We start from the raw sequence: 21,740 nt of genomic DNA, 5'->3' as shown, positions 1-21,740 counted from the left end.
AAAAACCACCCCAAACCTCTCAGATTTTAATTTCTCTTCTTTTTTTCCACTTATCTACTTACCTAATTTTGATTAGGGGTTTTCACACTGCCAGGAAGTCTTTCTTCAATTTACTTTTTCTAATTTCCTGCTTTTCCCGCTTTCCCTTCATTACACTTTCCTCTATTCCCACTCTTCCTTTTTTTGGTTTATTTAACCTTGTTTCTCCTCCATTTCCCCCCTCTCCCTGCCCCATCCCTTCATCGCATTTATTTATAACTTTGACCCTAAATAAAATTTAATTTAATAGTAAAACTTACATTCATTTTCACTTTTTCTGACTTACATGCAAGAATGACATGTCAGTGGGCTTTACCTTTTTTAAATGTATGTCTCTATACCTTATTTCATTTGGTGCTGTGATGATGGGCTACCATTAATTGTTCTCTCCAACATGAGCTACACTAGAGGTGCAAGCCTTCAAAAGTGAGTTGCCCAATAAGAAGATGTCCACACAAAAGCAGGTTTGACATTTAGGCCAATAAAAGTATGGGTTATGGTAGAATAACACACAGCCAACACTCCTCCAAAGGAGTATAACTCCTCAACTACTGAACTCAGAGATGATGAACTAGGTAAAATGCTGAATGAAGATTTCAAAATTTACTGGTAAAAGTGATCAATGTCCTCAAAGAGGAACAAACAAGCAGATGAGCAGATGTAGCAGCATACAAAAATAATGAACAAAAATCGGTAGCTTTCCTTTATGTCAGTAATGAAATGAGGAAGAAAGAAATTAGGAAAAACATCTCATTTACAATAGACTTACAATAAAAAATACCTATAAGTGGGGCATGATGATTCAGGCCTTTAATCTCAGCACTCCAGAGGCAGAAAGAGAAACAGAGGCAGAGGCAGGGGAATCTCTGTGAATTCAAGGCCAGCCTGATCTACACAGTGAGTTTCAGAATACCCAGGTCTACATAGTGAGATCCTGTTTCAAAACAAAGAACCCACCCAAACAAAACAACCCTGCAAAAAACGCCTAAGAAATAAAATGTAACTAAGGAAAGGCCTCTACAATAAACACATTAAAGCCCCAAGGAAAATGAAGAAGGTATCAGAAGATGGGAAGACCTCCCAAGTTGGTGGATTAGCAGAATTGATATTGTAAAAAGGGGCATATCACAGAAAGCAATCTATGGGTTTAACTGTATTATATGAATCATAGCAATATAAAGAACATGCTACTGACATATAGAATATAATAGAGGGACCAGAAATAAATCTACACAGCTAAAGCCACCGAATCTTTGACAAAGACATCAAAAACATACATTGAAACATACATTCTATAAGTGGCACTGGGAAAAACTATACCTAGTAAAGAACTCAATCCTTATCTCTCACCCAAGACAAAAATCAATTCAAAATGGATCAAAGGCCTGAATTTAAGAGCTGAAACTTTGAAACTGCTAGAGGAAAACATGAGTGAAATGCTTCAAGATACAGACATAGGTAAGAAATTCTTTAAAAAAGACTGGAATAGCACAGGAAATAATCTCAAGAACTGACAAGTGTTGTTTCACAGTTTCCTCCCATATGAAACATTCCATCTCGTGGGGAAGCTCAGTAAGCAGGAAGGTAAACAACTTAAAATAGCTTTAGGAAGTTCCTGAAACCGAGCAGATTCACTAGGCTCCTCTCTGCCAGAGTAAACACTAAAAGCTGAGCATCCCCTTCAGACAAAAGGAAGCCCAGCTGCAAAGAAGACTCAGAGGAGCCAAGTTCAAAGAAGACTCTGAGGTTGTCTTCTTAGGAGAAGCAGAAAACAGTGAAGTTGCCTGGGAGAGGTTTAAACCAACTGAATCTCTTAGAAGGGACACTCTCCAGCCTCCTGAGTTACGTACAGGCTGTGCAGTGTGATCTGCGTTCCTAGCTTTTGTGAGCTGTCACTCGTGAGGGTTGACCTTAGTAATGTAGCTGTCTTTGTGTGATTTCTGCTTCTATAAGGAACCTCAATAAAACTCACTGGTTCTCTAAGTTGGACTTGGGTAGATCCAAACTTTGGTCTTTCATGGGATCCCTATCTGGTGAGAGTAGATGTGTCTGTTGTACCTCCAGGAGAAGTTTTGTCATACAACAAATAAAATTGCATTAAATCAAAATGCTTTTTCACAGCAAAGGAAAAAAATTAACACAGTAGAGAGGCAGTCTGTGGAATAGGAAAAGTTTATCAACTATTTACCCCACAGGAATTAATAACCAGATTCTAGAAAGGTCTAATGAAATGAATAGATAATTGCCAAAGGAAGTAATACAATTGACCAATACATGTTTGAAAATGTACTCAACATCCACCCTGGTATGGGGCACATTTCCTGTTATCTCAGCACTTGGTACAAAAAAACAGGAGGATCAGTCCAAATTCATATATATCTTCAGCTATATATGAATTTGAGGCCAGCCTGGGCTACATAGAATCCTATGTCTGTGGTGACATATTGTGTACCCTAATAAAACTTGCCTGACGATCAGAGGACAGAGCTAGCCACTAGTTTAGACATAGAGGCCAGACAGTGGTGGCCTTAATCCTATCACTCAGGATTAATCCTATCCATCTGATAGGTCTCTGTAAGTTCAAGGCTACACTGGAAACAGAGCCAGGCAGTGGTGGCACATGCCTTAATCCCAGTACTGGGAAGCACACACACCTTTAATCCCAGGAAGTGGTGTCTGGGGAGAGAAAGGTATATAAGGTGTGAGGAAACAGGAACTCACTCTCTGTAGGTTGAGGATTTTTGTAGAGGTAAGAACTAGTGGCTACCTGTTCTGCTTCTCTGATCTTTCAGTTTTCTCCCTGATATCTGGTTCTGGGTTTTTTATTAAAAGACCATCTAAGGTGGGAACAACATATGTCAGAAAAGAAAGGAAAGAAGGAAGAGAGGAAGGATGGGAGCAAAGGGGAGGTGAGGGAAAGGAGAGACAGAAAGGAAAGTGCCCAACATCATTATCCACCAGGGAAATGCAAATTAAAATTGCTTTGAGATGTCTCACTTAGGTCACATTGGCAATCATTAAGAAAAAAATGATCACAAGGATGTGAGAAAAGATGCATATTTATAAATTGCTAGTTAGAATGCTTAGTGACATACCAATATGGAAATAGGTATGAGGGTTCCTAAAACTAAAAGTAAAACTACCATATGATCCAGCTATGACATTTCTGGCTTTTAAGTCAGCACAGCATAGAGATACTTATACACACCCATGCTTATTGCTGCACTGGTTACAGGAGCCAAGGTATGGACTCAGCCTAGATGTCCATCAACAGATGAATGGATATAGAAAATATAGTACACATACACAGTGAATGAAGTCATGACAGTTATAGGAAAATGGACAGAACTGGAGGTCATATTAAGAGAAATAAGCCAGACTGAGAAAGACAAATACCGGGTGTTTTCTCTCATATATATATGTATATATAGAGAATCTGGATTTACAAAAAGTATAATGGAATATATTTATGAAAATACTATAATGAAACCTGTTTCTCGGTATGCTAACCAAACAATCGTTTGATTTCAGAAGTTACCCCACTGCAGACAAAGATCCACAGTTGCTCTGTCAAACAAAACACAAACACCCAAAGGAGCAAATACTCTGTGATCTAGAAAGTCCAATTTCTAAAGAAAAGCAATTATGACAAAAAAGGCAAATAAATAATTTCGAAGGATATTTTATACATTCTTGTAAAACTTTAATCATACCCGCTTCCTGCTTCCTCCCCACCTCCTCCCAGCCCCCTGCCATGCCTCTCCCACTGACTGTCCTCCCCCACCCCCACTGAGTCTAATCACTGGGCATGTGTATATGGCTACTTGTAGAGTTCAAGGAAGGCATTTCATCCAGCTCTCAGTGTGAGGAAACGGTATGTTTCTCCTAAGTGTCTGATTTTTCTATGAGGCTTGCAGTGAACTTGGAGTCCTCCTTTCTGTTGGCTACTAAGAATTTCAGAATAAAATTTAGTCACTGTAAAGATTGTATGGTGTTTCTTTATCATTTTATTTTTCCTATCCTTATTTTCATTTTCCCTAATAACCTTAATTATTCATTTTCTCTTGTAAACATCCACAAATCTTTTGTGGAGGCAGATACACACATAGCTACCTGGTGGGATTGGTGGACAGGACTGGCATAGATCAAGGATTTCAGTGGCTGGGAGATACTTCCTGTAGAGATGTCCTTCTTTGTAGATGGCCTTATTTCCATGTAAAGATTGCCACTGATGTCAGCAACCTGCTATTGAGAACACGTTGAAGTGTTCTCTGATTTGAGACACAGTAAAACAACAGACGATCTAATAGGTGATATATGTGTGAGCTATTTGAACATTCCAGCCAAGACATCCAATCAAGGTGGCACCAGTTAATCTTTGAGCACTACTCCTTCAAAATGGAATGAGCTAGGAAGTGATGTGTAGAAGAAAGCCCAAAGGCCTTGGAGAAATCTGGAATTATGTTTACTCCCTTAAAGTAGCAGCAGAGACTCAGTCAAATGACACTCCTTTCTATACTGGCAACAAATCCCAAGGCTCTAGCCTAACTCCAAAGAAGCCATTTTCCTTAACAACTGCCGTCCTTCTCCATATAAGAGCTCACCACAGTATGATCCACAGGCTAGGGACGAAGGCAACTACAATGCGTAACTCACAAGACTGACGACACATAAAACCTTGAAGAGCAAAGCCAGTAGACTTAAAGGTTTGGGGTACCCTCAAAGTATTCCTCCCCTTGGGCCACCTTAAGGAAAGCTGACAGGTGCCCAACTGAGTTCTCTTCTCTCATTTCATTATGGGTGACCGTGTTTGGTTAGACCGTAGTGTGTGCTGATAAGCAGCAATTGAAACAACTAAACACTTGTAAAGTATCAGATCCCCAGTGTGTAGGGCCAATTAAAATACCTCCTGGTGTAGTGTTACTCAAAATGAGATGTTAGAACCCCAGTTTACAGGTAGGCTACTGAAAGTACTCATTTCTGAGTACCATCCAATACCTATTACACCAGGATATTTTATTTTAAAATATTTTAATATCCACCCTAGCATCCTATCCAGGATTTAACAGGAGCCACTATTACTAAGACTATAAAGTAAATACAAGATGGAGGTTCCAATTTTGAAATTCAATTACTGATGTTTTAGAAATGGGAGGATAGCCATATTTTTTAAAGGGATAATATGCACCCCATTAATATATACAACCCAAAAATTTTACTATCAGTGAAAAAACAAAACTAATAAAACTTTTCTTTTAAAAAGGCTATGACTCATGGAAAAAGTAAAATGTACATAGTAATTTTAGAACAAAGGAGCAACACAGGAAAGGTAAATTCAAACTCCGAATTATAAAGTTTGGAGATGAAGTGACATAAATTCGGTTAGGCATAAAAGTGACAATGTTTTATTAGTTTTTTTTATGTGAAATTCAACTGAGTAGGAAAAAACCAGTCAGTGGGAAAGACAAGAAAGGCACCCACCCACATACACATCGACTCTGAGACTTACTGCCATCGGGCTTTATCCTTCAAGGAGTTTTTCCTGGAGCCGGCCCCTTCACTGGGGCTGTCCTCCTCCTCCATCTCCAAGCTCCGACTGCAGCTCCGGATGATCTGAAAGATGCTGTTGACTGTGGACTCCTTCTCTGAATTCTTCAAGCCGTTCTGTCCCACTCGCTGTAAGAAGTTATCTTGTCCACTGTAGTCGGCTACAAACTACAGAAGAAAAGTTCAAGAATGCACTGTTGCAACTTACTATGTCTGAATAACCTACTCGGCTAGAGGACTTAAACCGTAATGGCGGTAAATAACAGCGTGTGTGTGTGTGTGTGTGTGTGTGTGTGTGTGTGTGTGTGTGTGTGTCTATTTTACTGAATGAAGACAAGAGGCTCCAAGAAAAGCTTTTATTTCCTATTTTTTCATCCCCACCACATGAAATCCTAAAATGTGCCCTTTTCTTGCTGCGACAATTTCAGCACCTCTAGGAATCTAAACTGCACTTTGAATTTATAACACTAAAAGCAATATTATCTCATGGCTCCCTAGGGATAAGGTTAGCCACTTTACAGAGCAGGGAAGTTATTTTATTCTTGTAATGGGAATTGAGAAGAGAACCATGATTAAAGATCACCAGGACATGGAACAAGATGAAGTGACCCAACTCAAGAAAAACATTTAAAAAGCTGTCTTTGGCCTTCTTGTCCATATGTGCTCCAGGAAGACAGCAGCTTCTTGGTGTTTTTTAAGCTATTATTGTGGCTTGATCTTGAGCAGGAAGTTTCCAGAATCAGAGGGAAGACCCACAGCTCAGTCAAGAGAGGCAGTGTCCCTTCTTCACCACAGGGAGGGGAGCAGAGTGGAGGGTAGGAGGCTTTTCAAAGCCTTCTCTTTCATTTACCGGACATTTAATACCAGCTGCTAAAACCAAGGAAATATTAGCCAGTGTGTATCACCCGTGCCTGTCGGGAATTTCAAGTCTTTCCGGACCAAATGATGCCTCTGTTCTCAGGTGACGTGAAATAGGCCAAAGTTTTATGAGTCTTTCCACTTCAACTAAGAAAGATGGTGTGTGTGTGTGTGTGTGTGTGTGTGTGTGTGTGTGTGTGTGTGTGTGTGTAAGGTCAGTATTGAGTGTTGTCATCCACACTGATGAGAATGTGAATGACCTTGGATTTGGTTTGAGATTTCCAAAGTATTAATGCCTCAAAATCTCCCTAACACATTTTTAAAAAGACTTTAATTTCACTTTTAAACACCACAGAGGGAGATTTCCTTATTTCTTTTGAGCCTCTCAGTGCCCCTGACTCAGTGTGCCATGTCTTGAGGTAAAGCTTACACTGTCCTCTCCACTTTGGCAGGAGTTAAGAGCAGAAGCCACCGGCCTAGGAGAGTAGGGTAAGGGTCAGAGCCTATGTGCCTGGATGAGGCTCCTGTTTTCATGAAGAGAAGGCGACGATGGCTTTCCCTGCTCCTGCACCCACTGATTAGGAAGTTATTGTTCTCATTTGACTTTATTCTCTGAATCTAGACAGTTTTACCCAATAGCAACATATTACCAACTTTTAAAACAACAAAACTCCAGTGACATTTTTGTGCTCAACAGTGTCATATTAAACCTAATGTACCAACATTGAGTTCCAAGCAGCTGGTGTTGCTTTCTCCAGAACTTTCAAGGACCTCCTCACCACCCAGAAACAGCATACCAAGGATTACTCTAGACCCAGGAAGTGATTTCCTGCAGTACTACTGAGCACACGAGGGCCAGGAGGACCTCTTGGGGGCTGCCCACTCGGAGAGACTCACCTCCAGGGCTTCTTCTTGGGAGCCGTACCGTGGGCAGAGCTTCAGGAGGCCAGAGGCACCATCAAGCACCTCACAGAGCTCCTTCAGGAACACCCCACAGAAGGGAACCACCTTGCAGCCAGGGATGTGCAGGGCACGGGTCACAACCTTCTTGTACTCCAGGGAAGACTCATGCTGAGCCATGGCATCCTTCAAGCTCCGCATGGTCTCAATGTCAGACTGATCCATAAACTGCCACATCTTCAGAACCTTCCTTGACCTATTGCAAGTAAATGATATTTTTTTTTCAAGCCTGGAGGGGGGACAATGTAGCTTACAGTATGTAGGCTGAATTCTATACAACTTCATTGTCTTTTACCTTCTTAGTGTTTTTTTTTTTTTGTGTGTGTGTGTGTGTGTGTGTGTGTGTGTGTGTGTGTGTGTTAATTTATTTATTTAGGATTTCTATCTTCATTTACTTTCCAAGATGACAAGAATATTATTTATGCAAAATAAACTACAGAGTTAGTGCTGTTTCAGTGGGTCCAGGAGTCTGAGGACCTGAGTTGGGGCCTGGAACCCAAGTAAACATGGAAGGAGAAAACAAATTCCATAAGGTTGTTCTCTGACCTCTGCATGCACACTCCCTACATATGTCATGCACACAGTAATAATAAAATTAAAAATTAAATAGGACAGACTCAAAAAGAAATAAGGTTAATTATCAAAGTTGAAAACTATATGTTGACTAGAGTATCCCTGGAGGCTATCATCAAGAGCAAAACATGGTTGATAATACTGATGTAAATGACTACTCTCCAATAAAGAAAATAGCTTATTCTGTACAAATATGAGCGAACATGGCCTAGAAACATAGGATCTGATTCTTCTGAATGACATGCCCCACCATGGAATAGGTTACATGAACTTTTATAGTCACAGAACAAAATAAACTCATACATCAATACTTATTGCTGGGAACAGTGGGTAGGTGGAATTGACAAAGCAGAGAAAGCTCTTCTTTGGATTTCAAATGCTATCTTATGACATTCTTAGCTTTAGGGTTGGTGAGGGATAGAGATCTGTGAAGCTTAGCAATACATTCCAAACATTTTACCTAAGAGTCATCTCAATGTTAGGTCAAATACAGGGATCAACAATAAAGATATAAAAGAGACTAAACACAGCCCATGATAGTGTTGACTCTTGGTTTGCAATATCCCTCTTCTCCAATCAATTGACATGCTCAGTCTGCTTGGTCCTCAGTACAGATATGGCTTCTTCAAAGAACTCCAGTTCATAGTAACATGGTCCTACATAGCTTTAATTATCAACTTGACACATCTGAGAGGAAAATTTTGAATGATAAACTGTCTAGATCAGATTTATCTGTGGGGGACTGTCTTACTGTTATGTAAGATGGCCCAGCCCTCTGTGGGCAGCACCATTCTCTGAGCTGGTACAATAGTAGCATAACTGTTAGAGGAGTAACCAACCACTTTCTGTTTGGATTAAGGCCTACTCCATGACATGGAACCCGTTACCTGGTATTGTTAAAGGAGCCAAAATTCAGTGACTAGATAGGTCATAGATCCAAGGAGAGAACCCAGGAGTATTATTTTGCTAAATGGACACAATAATAAAATGCCTCCTAATGACATGTTCCTATACCCCTAGGTCAGGGCATCTCTCAGGGGTTCTTGTAGTAGATGACAATTAACACAGAGACCCTCAATTGATTACTATGCATAGAGTAAGAGAAGCTGTGTAGTGCTTGTCCCTAAAGAGGACATACAGATCACATCCCTCCTCCCAAAGCTCAGGGATCTTCATGAAAGAGTGAGAAACACTGTAAGAATTCAAGGTGGTGGATAAAGGAAACTGTCAGATAAAAGAGCCCAGATAAAACAGGGCAGTTAAACCTATGAACTTGCAGCAATTGTGACAATCTGCCCAAGAGCTATGCAAGGCCCAGGCAGCCAAAATCCCACCAGAGAGAGGGAATGGAAAGTAGACACAAAATCCCACCGCTAGCCGAGGAGGTACTGGCATTTGCTAGCTGCTGCAAGAGGGGAAGTCAGTTTTCTTTAATGATGTGATCCCTGGTAGGCAGACCACATTCCAGGGCAGACCTCACTTCCTGTTGGGTGACACAGCTGGACTCCATGGTGTAAGACAAGGAGGAGGAGGAGGGGGGAGGAGGAGGAGGAGAAATCTCTAAGTAGGATGGGAAGGGATGGGAGGGTGAGGAGAGTAGTTATTGGAGGAGTTTGGGGGGAAACAGATGGATCCATTCAAAATACACTGTATGAAATTCTTAAAGGATTAATAAAAAATATTGCTTTAAAAAAAAAGCTAAGTATAAGACCAGGATTAAGCCAGCAAGGAGCATTCCTCCCAGGTTTCTGCTCCGAGTTCCGGTTTGAGTTCCTACTCTGATTTCCCTCCGTGATGGACTTATGACCTGAAAGGACGGTCCAAATAACCCCTTTCCTCCTCTCAGCTGCTTTTGTTTAGGTGTTTTTATCACAGAAACAGAAAGAAAACCAGAACATATTTCCGAGGCTTTGTCCACAGAAAGTGTGTCTTAAACATCCCTCCCGCTCTTTGAGTCCCTCTGCGGTATAAAAGAAGCCTGCTGGTTTGGACTCTCATGAGAAACAGCTTTCTACAGAATAAAGCCCGACCTTAGCTCCACCCCATCTTGGGACCGTGTCTTGAAGTATGATTTGCTTAACAACGTATTAAATGGAAGTTTTTCCATTTTGAAACTTATGCCGAGATCAACAGGTAACACCATAGCTGGCAGTCTAAAGAAAGGACGTGTCATGCCATCATGAGGGAGTGTCCAGACTGCCCTCGGTGGTTTCTTGTCTTCCTTCAGTCCACACACACAGGAAAGCTAGATTTAAGCAGACAAATATTTCTATGGAGAGTAGTGAGAGGGCTTATGTAAAAAGCATGGAGTGAGCCTCAGCGGAGGGGGTGTCAAGTGGACTCCTTGGGCACTCATCCTGCGCTTTTTGTTTATCACAGGCTCTACTGTGCAACTCTTGCCTAAAGATGGGCAACTGGCTGGAGTTGCCCAATGGCCAGGGAGAGAGAGCTCTGTAAATGTTTTCTGCCTTTGCAAAGTTAATGAGGAAGTGGGGGTGTCCCCCCTGAGTCCAGAGTAGACAATGTGGAAGGAGCTGGGCCTGAGCTATCTTGAAAAGCTTGCCTGTCAGATGAAATTTTAGGAGGGGTGGGCTAGCTAGAAGAAGGTCACTAGGTGTGGGTCTTTGGGGATAACACCTTGTCCTTAAACCTTCCTGTTTCTCTCTCACCTCCACTGTGTTCACAGTGAGGGAAAGAGGCCTCTCCACTACATGCTTCCAACATCATCATGTTCTACCCAGGCACCAGTAGCCAAGCAAACATGTGGGGAACACCTCGAAACCATGAGCCAAAAATAGACACTTGCTCCTTCAAGCTGTTCTCTCAGGCACTTGAGACAGTGCTGAGAAAGTTAATGACTAGGTAATCATGCAGTGAGAAAGGTAATAATAACTAGGTAACCACACAGTGAGAGACCCTGGCAAAGTGAGCAGATGGGCAGACAGGGAAGGAACTCTAGCATCATCCACATCTATCTTTGTGAAGGTAGAGACAGTCACAGCCAGCCAAGTAGGACTTTGAGCTCCTTCAACACCTGTTCCCTCCCCTGCCCTGTTAACCCTCCCTCCCCTTTCCTGTCCCCTCCCTCTCCTCTCTTTTCTCCCCCTTTGAGGGACCAGGGCTGTGGAGTTGGAAGAAAGTGGGGCATTTCCCCTTCATGATCACTAACTACCTTGGTTAATGTGCGTCCCTTGGTAAATGTGGCTGGCTGCCCAGGGAACGAATTCAGAGATATCTAAGCAGAAAGAGAAACCTGTCCAAATCACCATACTTTCTTACCTGAGGCCAGCCAGGAACTCCATGACGGCATTGTAGTTGCCCATGTTCCAGCAGCATTTGGCCACATGCACCAAGTATGAGAAGACTTCCCGCTTCTCCTCCATGGAGCCTGCTGTGAGGATCAGCCAAGTCACCCAGGAGCTCACCTGGAAGAAGGGAGGGAGGCATTCACTGAAGACATGTCCTGGAAGCTTGACAAATACCTTTTATTGTTGTTGTTTGTTTGTTTAAAAGAAATTGGTTTGGGACCTGGAAAATAAGTAAGCAAAGAGCTCTAATGTGAAAACCAGCTCCGCTGCTGTTTCATATGACTCTGGGCAAGCCAATCTGTCTGCATCTTCATCTCCATCTTGAAATTAAAAAGGCTCCATCGTAAAATAAAACCTCTCTTGATCTACACGATTCCTTGAAACTAAAAACATATAGGGCCCATGGATACTCGTGATGCGATGTGGCTGAGAGACATGAAGATTAAATGCAGTCACTGCATTTAGCTCATAAGTTGAAAACATTTATCAAGCAATGACATGTGTTATACGAGGGCTGGTAAGATGTCTGAGCAGGTAGAGGCACCTGCCATAAAAGTTGGACAGCCTGATTTTCATCCCTGGTACCCACATGGCGGAAGGAGAGAATAAAATCTCTGATGGTGTCTTCTGATCTCCACAGGCCTGCCATGGCATGAGCTCCTGTGTATGTATACACACAAGCACGCACACGAATACACATACAAGCATGTGCATAAATAAATAAAAACCTTTAAAAAATGAAAGTGGGTGGTACCAAACAAAAAATACAAACATATTTTGGAACAATCTCTTACATATACTGTTTATTATGTTCTTCAAATGACAAAAATATTAGAATGCACCAGGAGCCATTCTAAGTACTCTGGCTACGCCACCTCACTTGTCTCTCACAACAGTTCAGAGTCAGGGATGGTTAGTACCCAAGAAGCTTGCTGAAGATCTTCAGGCAGCAGGTAGCAAAAGCTTGCCTTGAACTCGGGGTTGACGTTTGGTGGCCTGCACCATAAAGCCCTCACCCCTGAGTGGGCACACAGGAAATCTCATATTTGCTGTCTCTAGGGTTACATTTTTCTAGTGTGACTTGTTTTTTCTATCAGAGAGTCTGGAGTATAAAACTTGGTAACTCACATCTCCATCCCCTTTATGGCATTCAGTGTTTAAGTATCTCTTTCTGCTCTGAAATTAGTTCACTGTTGTTCATCCTGGTGTTTGGCCACTGCTGTTGATGGGCCTTCTCTACCCCGGCCAACTCACGGGGAGGGTGACCAGTTGTCTGCTGTTGACCATATTAGTTGCATATGGGTCAGCCACAGAGCTGAAACCTAAGGAACGACTCTTTCTTCAGCCTGTGTGAAAAGAGGCCTGAACAGAGTTCATGGTGACCCAGACATCGGAGGAAATAGGAGTTCAAGGTAGAGGGCGCACTGCCCACAAATGGAAACAATAAGAATTAATGACCTTTAGTGTCGGGAGCAACCATAGAGAGATGGCCAATGCCGGTTTTTCACATCTAGAATCTGTGGCATGCCAGGCTCTGGGTTTGATCCCCAGCATCACAACCAAAAAAATGAAACGAAACCAAGAATAAAACAAATAAATCATAAGAATATATGTCTCAGAGGAGAAATGACTTTCTTATGAAGCCATGATACTTAAAAACTAGGACTCTCAGTTTAGTGCTCTTATTTAGCCGGTGAAAGGTGACAGTTTCTTTACTTTACAACTTCTTTCCTGGGTGGATCTTCCTAAGCACTCACTTTGGAGTTGCACATTTGAAGACAGAGACAGAGTTAAAGGAAAACACTCCAAGAACTGTACCCCCAAAGCAATTAAAGAAAAACCATCACTAACAAAACCCAATCGGAACCACGGTGGAGAGAACGGAGGCTCAGCCCCTCCTTTTTAACCCTTGCACAGAGACAAACAGGGAGACAGTGGCAATGGAGCAGGGTGGTGGTGAAGCAGGGCTCTACTCTGCTAGCCGGTGCCCAGGAGGAAGAAACCGAGGACTCCTTTCGGAAATAGGCTGAAGTGAAACGTATCACTCCAACACCCAGGAGGCTCTGGGTGAGGCCCCTCTGTTGTCTCCTTGCTCCAGAGGATGCTGCAGGCCCCATGCAAACATCAGAACAGACCTGGAGTCAGCCAGCCCTTCCCGCTCCGTTCCACGAATTCTCTGGGGTTCTCAGAGCTGAGCTCTGCTGCAGATTCAAGCAGCCCCCCTGCTTTGCTTTGTATCCAAGCCTTGTCTCCTCACCACTTAACAGTCATTTCAGGAAACCTTGGCCCTGCTGGACCCAGAAGATCTTTGTGCCAACAGAGACTGGCCGTGGCTTGGTGCTACTAGCCAGTTCTTCCTTTAGCTTGGTTTGCTTTTGATGGACCTTAACCTGGAATGGGAACCAAATCAAACTTTTCTTTACAAGTAGAAATGGGATCCTGAATACTTAAAATGGTTCCTCGGAGTCACCCAGCTCCTGCCTGAGGCCAGGGGCTGTCTGAGTCCCACGGCTTTAGGACCTTCCATGCTGAAAATCACTGTAATATTTTGACTATTCTCCTACCATGTAGTGAATGGAAAGGGTTAACCCTCCTCACTCTGAAAAGGCCCCTCCCATAGAAGTACAGACCACCACGTGTTTGTGTCTCAATCCTGATCACGCACACAGATTTATTTCCTATCAGTCAAATCATTTCCCATACACTTTCCCACATGCTAGGGAAAAAATAGCAGTACAGTATTTCACATGGAAATATAATTTAAACCAACTGTTCCATCCCTGAGTGTGAGTCCCTAGGGCCCCTGGTTGTTGAGATTATATAAGCACTGTTATCATAATCTCTCTCTCTCTCTCTCTCTCTCTCTCTCTCTCTCTCTCTCTCTCTCTCTCTCTCTCACACACACACACACACACACACACACACACACACACCACATCAGCTCACAAACTGCAAGGACAATTCTTGTGATGACACAGTATATTTATGATTTTATTGGTGCTAAGTGGGGAGAGTGTAAACAATGAAACAAAATAAATGGGGAAAAAAGGAGACAAAAATTTTGGTGGTATCAACTGTTGCCCACAACATAAATGGCAGTTAGACTAACCAAGTAGAAATGAAGGGTGCTGCCAGCTCAGGAAGAGTTTCAGGATATTAGTCACAAAGAAAAACATAAAAACACACACAGTACTATCACTCTGCTACAGGGAACACCCAGAGCCCAGAGCACAGGGGAGTTACCTGGAGGAGATTATTTTGCCTAATTTCAATGGTCAGCATGAATAAGCAGAGAATCAGACTCTTGGCTCAGTTCATATATACACAAACGTATGATTTATTGATTGAGCTATTTATACGTGCCTGTCTGTGTGAGTTTCTCTGTGAGTACGTGCATTGGATAGATCCCTCAGAGCTAGAGTTAGCAGGCATTCCAGGACTCACGGTTATGCAAAAAGTACACCCCAATGCTAAGCCACCTCTCCAGCCCCTCAGTTTAAGAGCTTGTCCTGAAGGCTTGGGTTCACTTTGATGACCCTAACCCTGAGCCACACCTACAGCCTACAGCTTCTCTACAACTACTTTTAAAATATGCCCTTCCTTCCTTCCTTCCTTCCTTCCTTCCTTCCTTCCTTCCTTCCTTCCTTCCTTCCTTCCTTCCTTCCTTCCTTCCTCCCTCCCTCCCTCCCTCCCTCCCTCCCCCTTCCTTCCTTTCTTCCTTTCTTCCTCCCTTCCTCCCTTCCTCCCTCCCTCTCTCCCTTCTTTCCTCCCTCCCTTCCCCCCTGCTCTGTTCCTCCTTGCCTTTGTTCCTTCTTCCTTTCCAACCTTCTTTTCCTCCTATCCTGGGGATTGACTTCATAGTCTTGCATGTGCTAGACAAATACTCTACTACATCCCTGGCCATTCTTTATTTTGCGATAGAGTCTCAGTAAGTTGTCCAAGCTGTCTTTGAACTTACAGTCCTTATGTCTCAACCTTCCCAGTGGGTATAATTAGAGTGGTATGCCAGCATGTGCAACATCATTGTCGTCATGCTTATCATGCCCCTTTCAGTACTTGTAGGCCTAGCGACACTGAACATCCTGCTCTCTCTTCCCACATGGAGTACCATTATTGGCTGCATCATAGTTCCACCAGGAAGGAATGTTCTTGCAGCATTAAAATGATCTTTCCCTGGTCCATTATGTCTTGTCTATGTCTTCTATATGGTTGGATCCTTCTCTTGGCCCACAGACTCCATTCTCCAGCCTCATCTCCTTTCATACCCTATTTTTAGAGTCAAATCAGGCTTTTCCCATCTTGGGGACTTAGGATGCTACTCTTCCTATGGAAAACTCCCCCAGGCCCAACTTATTAGCTCATATCTACTCATCCTTTAGGAAGAAGTTTCCCTAGACCTGACATCAAGGTCTTACTTACCTCTGGGACTCATACCTTAGAAGGGCCTTCACTGACCCTTGTCCAGCTGTAGCTCCTCTAGTGAAAAGTCTGTGGGTAGAGAGGACATGCCTGTTCACAGACTGTGCACCTACTTTCTAGATCATTCCTCCTCAGTAAACCCAGGCTTCCCATGTTCAATGACCAAATGATACTAAGCCCTTTTCCACGTCCGCAAACACCTTTTATGTGTCTCAGTCCTCCTGAATAGACCATAAGGGGCCAAGGGGTGGCAGTGGCATATGGATAAATTTGAATTAGAGATCTGAAATGTCTGTTTACTGGTACACAAATCAAGAGGGGAGCATGGGGGAGGCCAATAATCTAGAACTCTTTTGTTCTTGTGCCCTAGGCCCCAGAAGGAAGGAACAAGTCTACCTTTAGGAACTAGACAAAAAAATCACTGTTTTTAAGTCATCACTGACTTTCCTTTTGGACTACGTGCACATGTTCTGGTGCCCCATACCACCCTGACCCAAGAGCATATTTGATGTTGTGTCCCCATGAAGGCAGATGCTGAGCTTGCTGTATTTACAGTAAATAAAAATTTCAGTGACTGAGATCTACCCTCTGTAGGTCTAAAGAGAATGAGGAAACAAGTGGGTAAACAAATGAATAATGCATGTATCTTTAGAAGGCAATCTTGGTGGTTCACCTAGCACCTTCCATCCAGTTCTCTTTGACTTAATGTAGGACCGTGAGGCCACAGTTGTGCTGTGCTGGGTTTCTCACTGCTGCGCGCATGTACGTCTGGTTTATTTTTGTTATGTTTGTGTGCCTGACTTTCACATGAGGCTGCTCTGTCTGTCTCAGCAGACCCTGAGTTCTCAAGGATAGAGACCATCTTTCCCACATTTCCAGGATGGGGATGCTTGGTGCCTCTGGCCAACAGGCAGGCCATCCAGAGTCCCAGGAGGCCATGGGTAGGGAGGATTCTCAGAGCTCAGGAATTATATTTGGGAAAAGCCTAAGCACTTCCTATTGCTATTCCCAGGTCCGGAAAAAAAGGAGACAGATGAATTTCTGCCAAAAATGTTTGAATATGCCAGTATGGATGTAGTCAGAAAGAAGATCTGTTGCAGTGGGTATCTAGTCACTCTAATGGCAAAGGCTGGGCTCAAATGGTGAAACATACAGAAGTCAGTGGAAGTTGAACAAAGCTTCTCTCCAGCAGCTAGGGAAAGTGCACACATCACCACCCTCCACAGACTGAGGCCACCCACACATGCTCCCTGCTACATATGTGTCAGTGCACATACCCGTGCCTACCCTGTGCTCCCCAAATGTGGGACACTCAGATGGGGAGCACTGGTGATGGTGGTGTCTGTTCAAATGCAGACCCCAAGGCCTCATCCAGACTTAGGAATCAGACTCGCCAACAGCAGGGCGGGGCCAAGCCTGGGAACCTGCATTTTCATGTAAACTCTATGGCGATTCCTAACTGCACCAGAGTCTGAGAGCGGGTGCAGGGGCTCCATGTCCTTTGTTGGCACCCTGGGGTGCAGAGCAGAGCTGTAGCACAGTGCCTGTGAGATAGTCTCATACCGCAGACCAGCCACCCTGGCCTCCTCATCGTCCTAACTAGCTGGGTCCACTTGGAACTAGGAAGAAGAAGTCACAGAGAGGCAGCAAGAAGCAGGGGTGGAAATCACAGGTGTCTGAGGTGACTAGAACTGTGTTCGACCTCTAGTTCCACTGCTTCTTCAGCCATGTCTCAGAGACAAGCTGCCTCGTTGCTCTGAGCCTCAATCCCTCCTCAGTAAAATGGGAATAATAATCATAAAGTTATGGTGAGAGTGAGATGGGGAAATTACAGATCTCAGCAGGCCCTTTGTGTGTAGATAAGAGCTGGATGAATGTTTTCTGCGTGACCATGGCAGCTGCTGCTGCTATGGCTACGATTAAATCTTGTTGTGTGAGTGAAGGAGTGGCTGGATTCCAGATATGGACCTCAGAGACCCAGGAGAAAGACTCGCTAAGTCTCACTTCTTAACTACAAGGCTAGGCCAGAAGAATGTGTGAGCACCCGGAGCACAGTCCTTCCCTAACAGGATAACTCACAGGTCATTTTTTTTTTCCCTTGATTCCTTATTAGGAACAATATGGCATTTTAAAGTTATAAGTTACCCCATCTCATTCATTCAGACGCCTAGCCCCAGCCATACCTGAAACTCTTCAATAACTCCATATACATAAATATTTGGGGTGCGGGGTGGGGTTGTTGAGCAGTTTACAATTGAGTTGTTTCTAAAATGTGACTGAAAATAAAATCCTGTCAAGTACTTCTTAATTTCAGGTGATTCTCTCTCTTCTAACAAATACTTGCTGTGTATCATGTGCCATGCTTGTCCAGAGTAAACAAGACTAGACCTTGGAGCTTTGTGGGAGAAAAATCAGACCAACAACAAATTAATTAATGGTCAGTTCATTGATGAGTACAAGGTCCCCTTTGCCCATTCATATGCTGCCTCTCTAGAAGTCTGATTTTTCTACCAGTGCTGGATCCCAGGTGTCTTCTTGTGGTGATTTGAATGAAAATAGCCCCCATTGGCTCATAGGGAGTGGCACTATTTGAAAGGATTAGGATGTGTTGGTGTGGGTGTGGCCTTGTTGGAGGAAGTGTGTGGGGTGGGCTTTGAGGTCTCAGAAGCTCAAGCCAAGCCCAGTGTCTCACTCTTTGGCTGCTTGCTGATCTAGATGTCGAACTCTTGGCTTCTTCTCCAGCACCATGTCTACCTGTGAGCCACCATAGTTCCCTCCATGATGACAATGAACTAAACCTCTGAACCTGTAAGGAAGCCCCAACTCTTATAAATGCTTTCCTTTATAAGAGTTGCCACAGTCATGGTGTCTTTTCACGGCAATAAAACCCGAACTAAGACACCTCCCAAGGCTGTTTACATCTCCATGCCACATCACTCTTTCCACACTTTCTGCATGATTGTGCACTTGCTGGGGACTGTGTGAGGCACGTGGGCAGGAAGAACTGGAGTGAACAGAAGAAACTCGGGCTGCATACTTGGCCCTGCAAGCCGGCCAGCTGTGTGCATGTCCATCTTCTCTGCACTGTCGACTCCTAGACAGTAAGAACACATTCTGGCCACGTTCCTACCGCTGGAAGAATTTCTTGTCCATAGTTAGCAAAACACAGTTGTTTATCCCTGAATCCTTCGGCTATAAATTCCTTAAATACTCAGAAATTGGGTCTGCATCCACAGTTACTTAGTGACTCATAGCAACTACAGAACATATTCTGACAGATGTGCAAGCATAATTTTTAGTTAAGCAGGCTTGGGAGAATCCCCAGCAGCTATAAGGTAGTGTTAGTCTCCTCTTTACCACACCAAGTGGAACTGAATGGATCATTCATTCTGAAGCTTATAATGAAATGGGGTTCAAAATTAAGCCTCATCTCATACACACCCTATTTTGTAAAAGTATATATTGATACCCTTAGAATAGGGTCTTAATTATTTCATCCCATTTACACATGATGGAATTAAAATCCATAACTAACATTTACATCAAAAGCCTTTAAGAAAGTTGTGAGCTCAAAATTAGCCTGATCCTACTTGAGGATTATTTATGAATTTTTTTCTCCACAGGATCTTTCTTTTTGGTGCTAGAGATTGAAGCCAGGGCCTTGTACATACTAAGTTTGTGCTCTAGCACAGAGCTACATCTCCAGTGTCTCTTTGCATGATTTTAAAGATCATAATTACAAGGTCAATAGCTTAGATATGTTAGACATGTATTTATGAAAAGCATAAGCCTTCTATTTACCCAGCTCTGCAAGCTGATACTAATATTGTTCCCATTTTAAGATGAGAAACCCAAGGTTCAGAGTGGCTACACAAGCATGCTCCAAGGTTATCCACCGACACTAGGAGTGAACCAAAATGAAAAATATGCTGTAAAACTACTAGGCTTTGATACTTTCCATCTTCTCTTATAGGAATTAACAGGGAATTAATCATAGTTTTGGACCTTCAGAAGCCATTCTGAGCTCATGGTTTAAAAAAATGCCTCTTAGCAAAGACTTTGGAAAAGCCACAAGGTCTGAGAAATGCAGCTGGTCAGACCTCCTTTAGACAGAATGCTTGTGTGCTGAATGTACAGGGATTGTGACACTTGGTCTGCTGGTTGCTCACTAATGATCCTATTTGGTTACCCTTCTATCTCTGGCCTCAAGAGTAGGCCAGGGACTCCCCACGTTCCAGAGTCTTGAAGAAGTAAGAATGTGTGGGAGAAAGCATGTCCAGCTGGCAACTTACTCCCAGAGATGACTCAAAGAGCTCATGCTGGGTCTCTTGGTTTATAAAAAACAAAACAAAACTGAAGCACAGAGAGAAGTCCAGTCACAGAGCTGGTAAGTGCAGAGGTAGGATCATAGTCTGCCCCAAGGGCTCCCCACACCAGTCTCTGCTGGTATGATTAGGTTCTTGAACTCCAATGTTTAATCGGTACTGATCTTCAATCTCTTTGCTTTGTCCTCTCCATGGGTACCATTCTTCACTCGGCTTGGTCTTGCTAACCATCTCTGCAGCCAGACTTAAACATCCATCTCTTGTTCTGAATATACAAGAGCAAACTGGACATATCTATCAGGAGGACTCAAAGCCTCCTCTCTTATCTCCTTTCCCTGACTCCTTTCCCTCCATCCTTCTATCCAGTAGGTTTCCAGTAGTCTGAATAGCATCTCCTTTAGGAAGCCTACCCTAAACTCTCAGAGAGTTTAGAGTCCCTCTGTGCCAAAATAACTTACTACTACCTTGACTACCCTGGATAGTGACCATTATCCTTCACAGGAGAACAAGTTCCTTGAAGCAGGATTAGTTTGCTCATGTCTCCCTGTGCAGGTCTGGCATGAGTGGCAAGCATCTCACTTTGTGTTATGCACGAAGCACAACAGCTGACTCCCTGTTAGTGCTGCCCTTTTCAGAAGACCACTCTGTACCAGGGCAGGCCAGAGTACTGGCGGTCGTGGTATGAAAAGTGAGGCAAGGTCATTGACTGCAGGCCTGATGGTGTCCCATGACAATCACATGTCAGCTTGCTCTTTACCCAAAAGGCTGGTATGGGGAAATACACCCAGGGAGTCAGGACCCAGAAGGCTGATGGATAATTTGGTTTATCCTAGAAGATTCTATTTCCCTGAGACACTTTAGTACTGCTGAATGAAGGTAGTGGAAGACTTCTCATATTTTTTTTTCTGGAATGTCTTGGGCCCATCCAGAGGTTCTCTGGCTTAGTTTCTTGGTTGGAGAAGCCATTGGCCAGAGGCCAAAATTCCTGGGGAAAAGAAAGGAGTGAAGTTTGCCTGCCAGGATTACTGAGAAGGACCAGGAGCTTTGGAGATGTGCTGTGAGCCTCGAGAGCCCCCGTGCAGGGAAACACCTGCCATGCATAAGCGAAAGAGAGTCCAGAAAGTCTGTATGTCACTTGGTATAAAATGCAGACTTTCACCCTTTACTATGCAGATGATGAGCAGCGAGCTGGGGCCTTAAGGCCTCAACCAACACCAACAATCAGTCAGGAAGGGGAGAGAGGGGGGAACAAACAATCTGCATGTGTTGGCAGATGTTCCCCTCAGATAGATCTGTGGGGAGAAACAAAAGACATTGATATCTCCCAGAGCTCAATTACCTCCCAGTCCCACTAGACATGGGGATATGTAATAGACAGCCAAGACCAGTCAATTTGTTCACTAAAAGTCCTTAGGGTGACCTGGGCATAGAATTCAGTGGGGAGTCAAATGTGATCAAGTGGATCTCCGCCTCTTTGCTTCTCTTCCTCTGGGCAGAGAGATAGCAGAGTGTACCAGATGGCAAAGAACACAGGACTTTGAGCCAAAAGCAGGAACGTTCATTTCTTGGCTCTGCCTCTCATTATTTTTGTGACCTGGAGTAAATTTTCTAATTACCCTGACACTCAATTTCTTCACCTATAAACCAGGCATAATTAAATGCCCTCGATTTTAATGGGTGTGGTATCTCATAAAAGGGATAATATATGAAA

The 21,740-nt window shown here is 43.4% G+C and overlaps 1 protein-coding gene across 3 annotated transcripts in view; it reads right to left on the bottom strand.

Annotated features, from left to right (window-relative positions):
* The window catches only part of Plce1 (phospholipase C epsilon 1), a 302,775-nt gene that overhangs the window by 82,978 nt on the left and 198,057 nt on the right, over positions 1-21,740 (bottom strand). For all 3 annotated transcript variants that reach the window (XM_042263101.2, XM_076563017.1, XM_076563016.1), the window contains exons 5-7: positions 11,257-11,402; positions 7,342-7,600; positions 5,549-5,754 (exon numbers count right to left, since the gene is read on the bottom strand). In XM_042263101.2, the coding sequence (XP_042119035.2) occupies positions 5,549-5,754; positions 7,342-7,600; positions 11,257-11,402 (611 nt within the window). The remainder of the gene's footprint in view (positions 1-5,548; positions 5,755-7,341; positions 7,601-11,256; positions 11,403-21,740) is intronic.

The sequence above is a fragment of the Peromyscus maniculatus genome, chromosome 1 (assembly GCF_049852395.1).
Source record: "Peromyscus maniculatus bairdii isolate BWxNUB_F1_BW_parent chromosome 1, HU_Pman_BW_mat_3.1, whole genome shotgun sequence".
In the NCBI taxonomy this organism is placed as follows: domain Eukaryota; kingdom Metazoa; phylum Chordata; class Mammalia; order Rodentia; family Cricetidae; genus Peromyscus; species Peromyscus maniculatus.
This window is presented reverse-complemented; position numbering and strand designations above follow the sequence as displayed.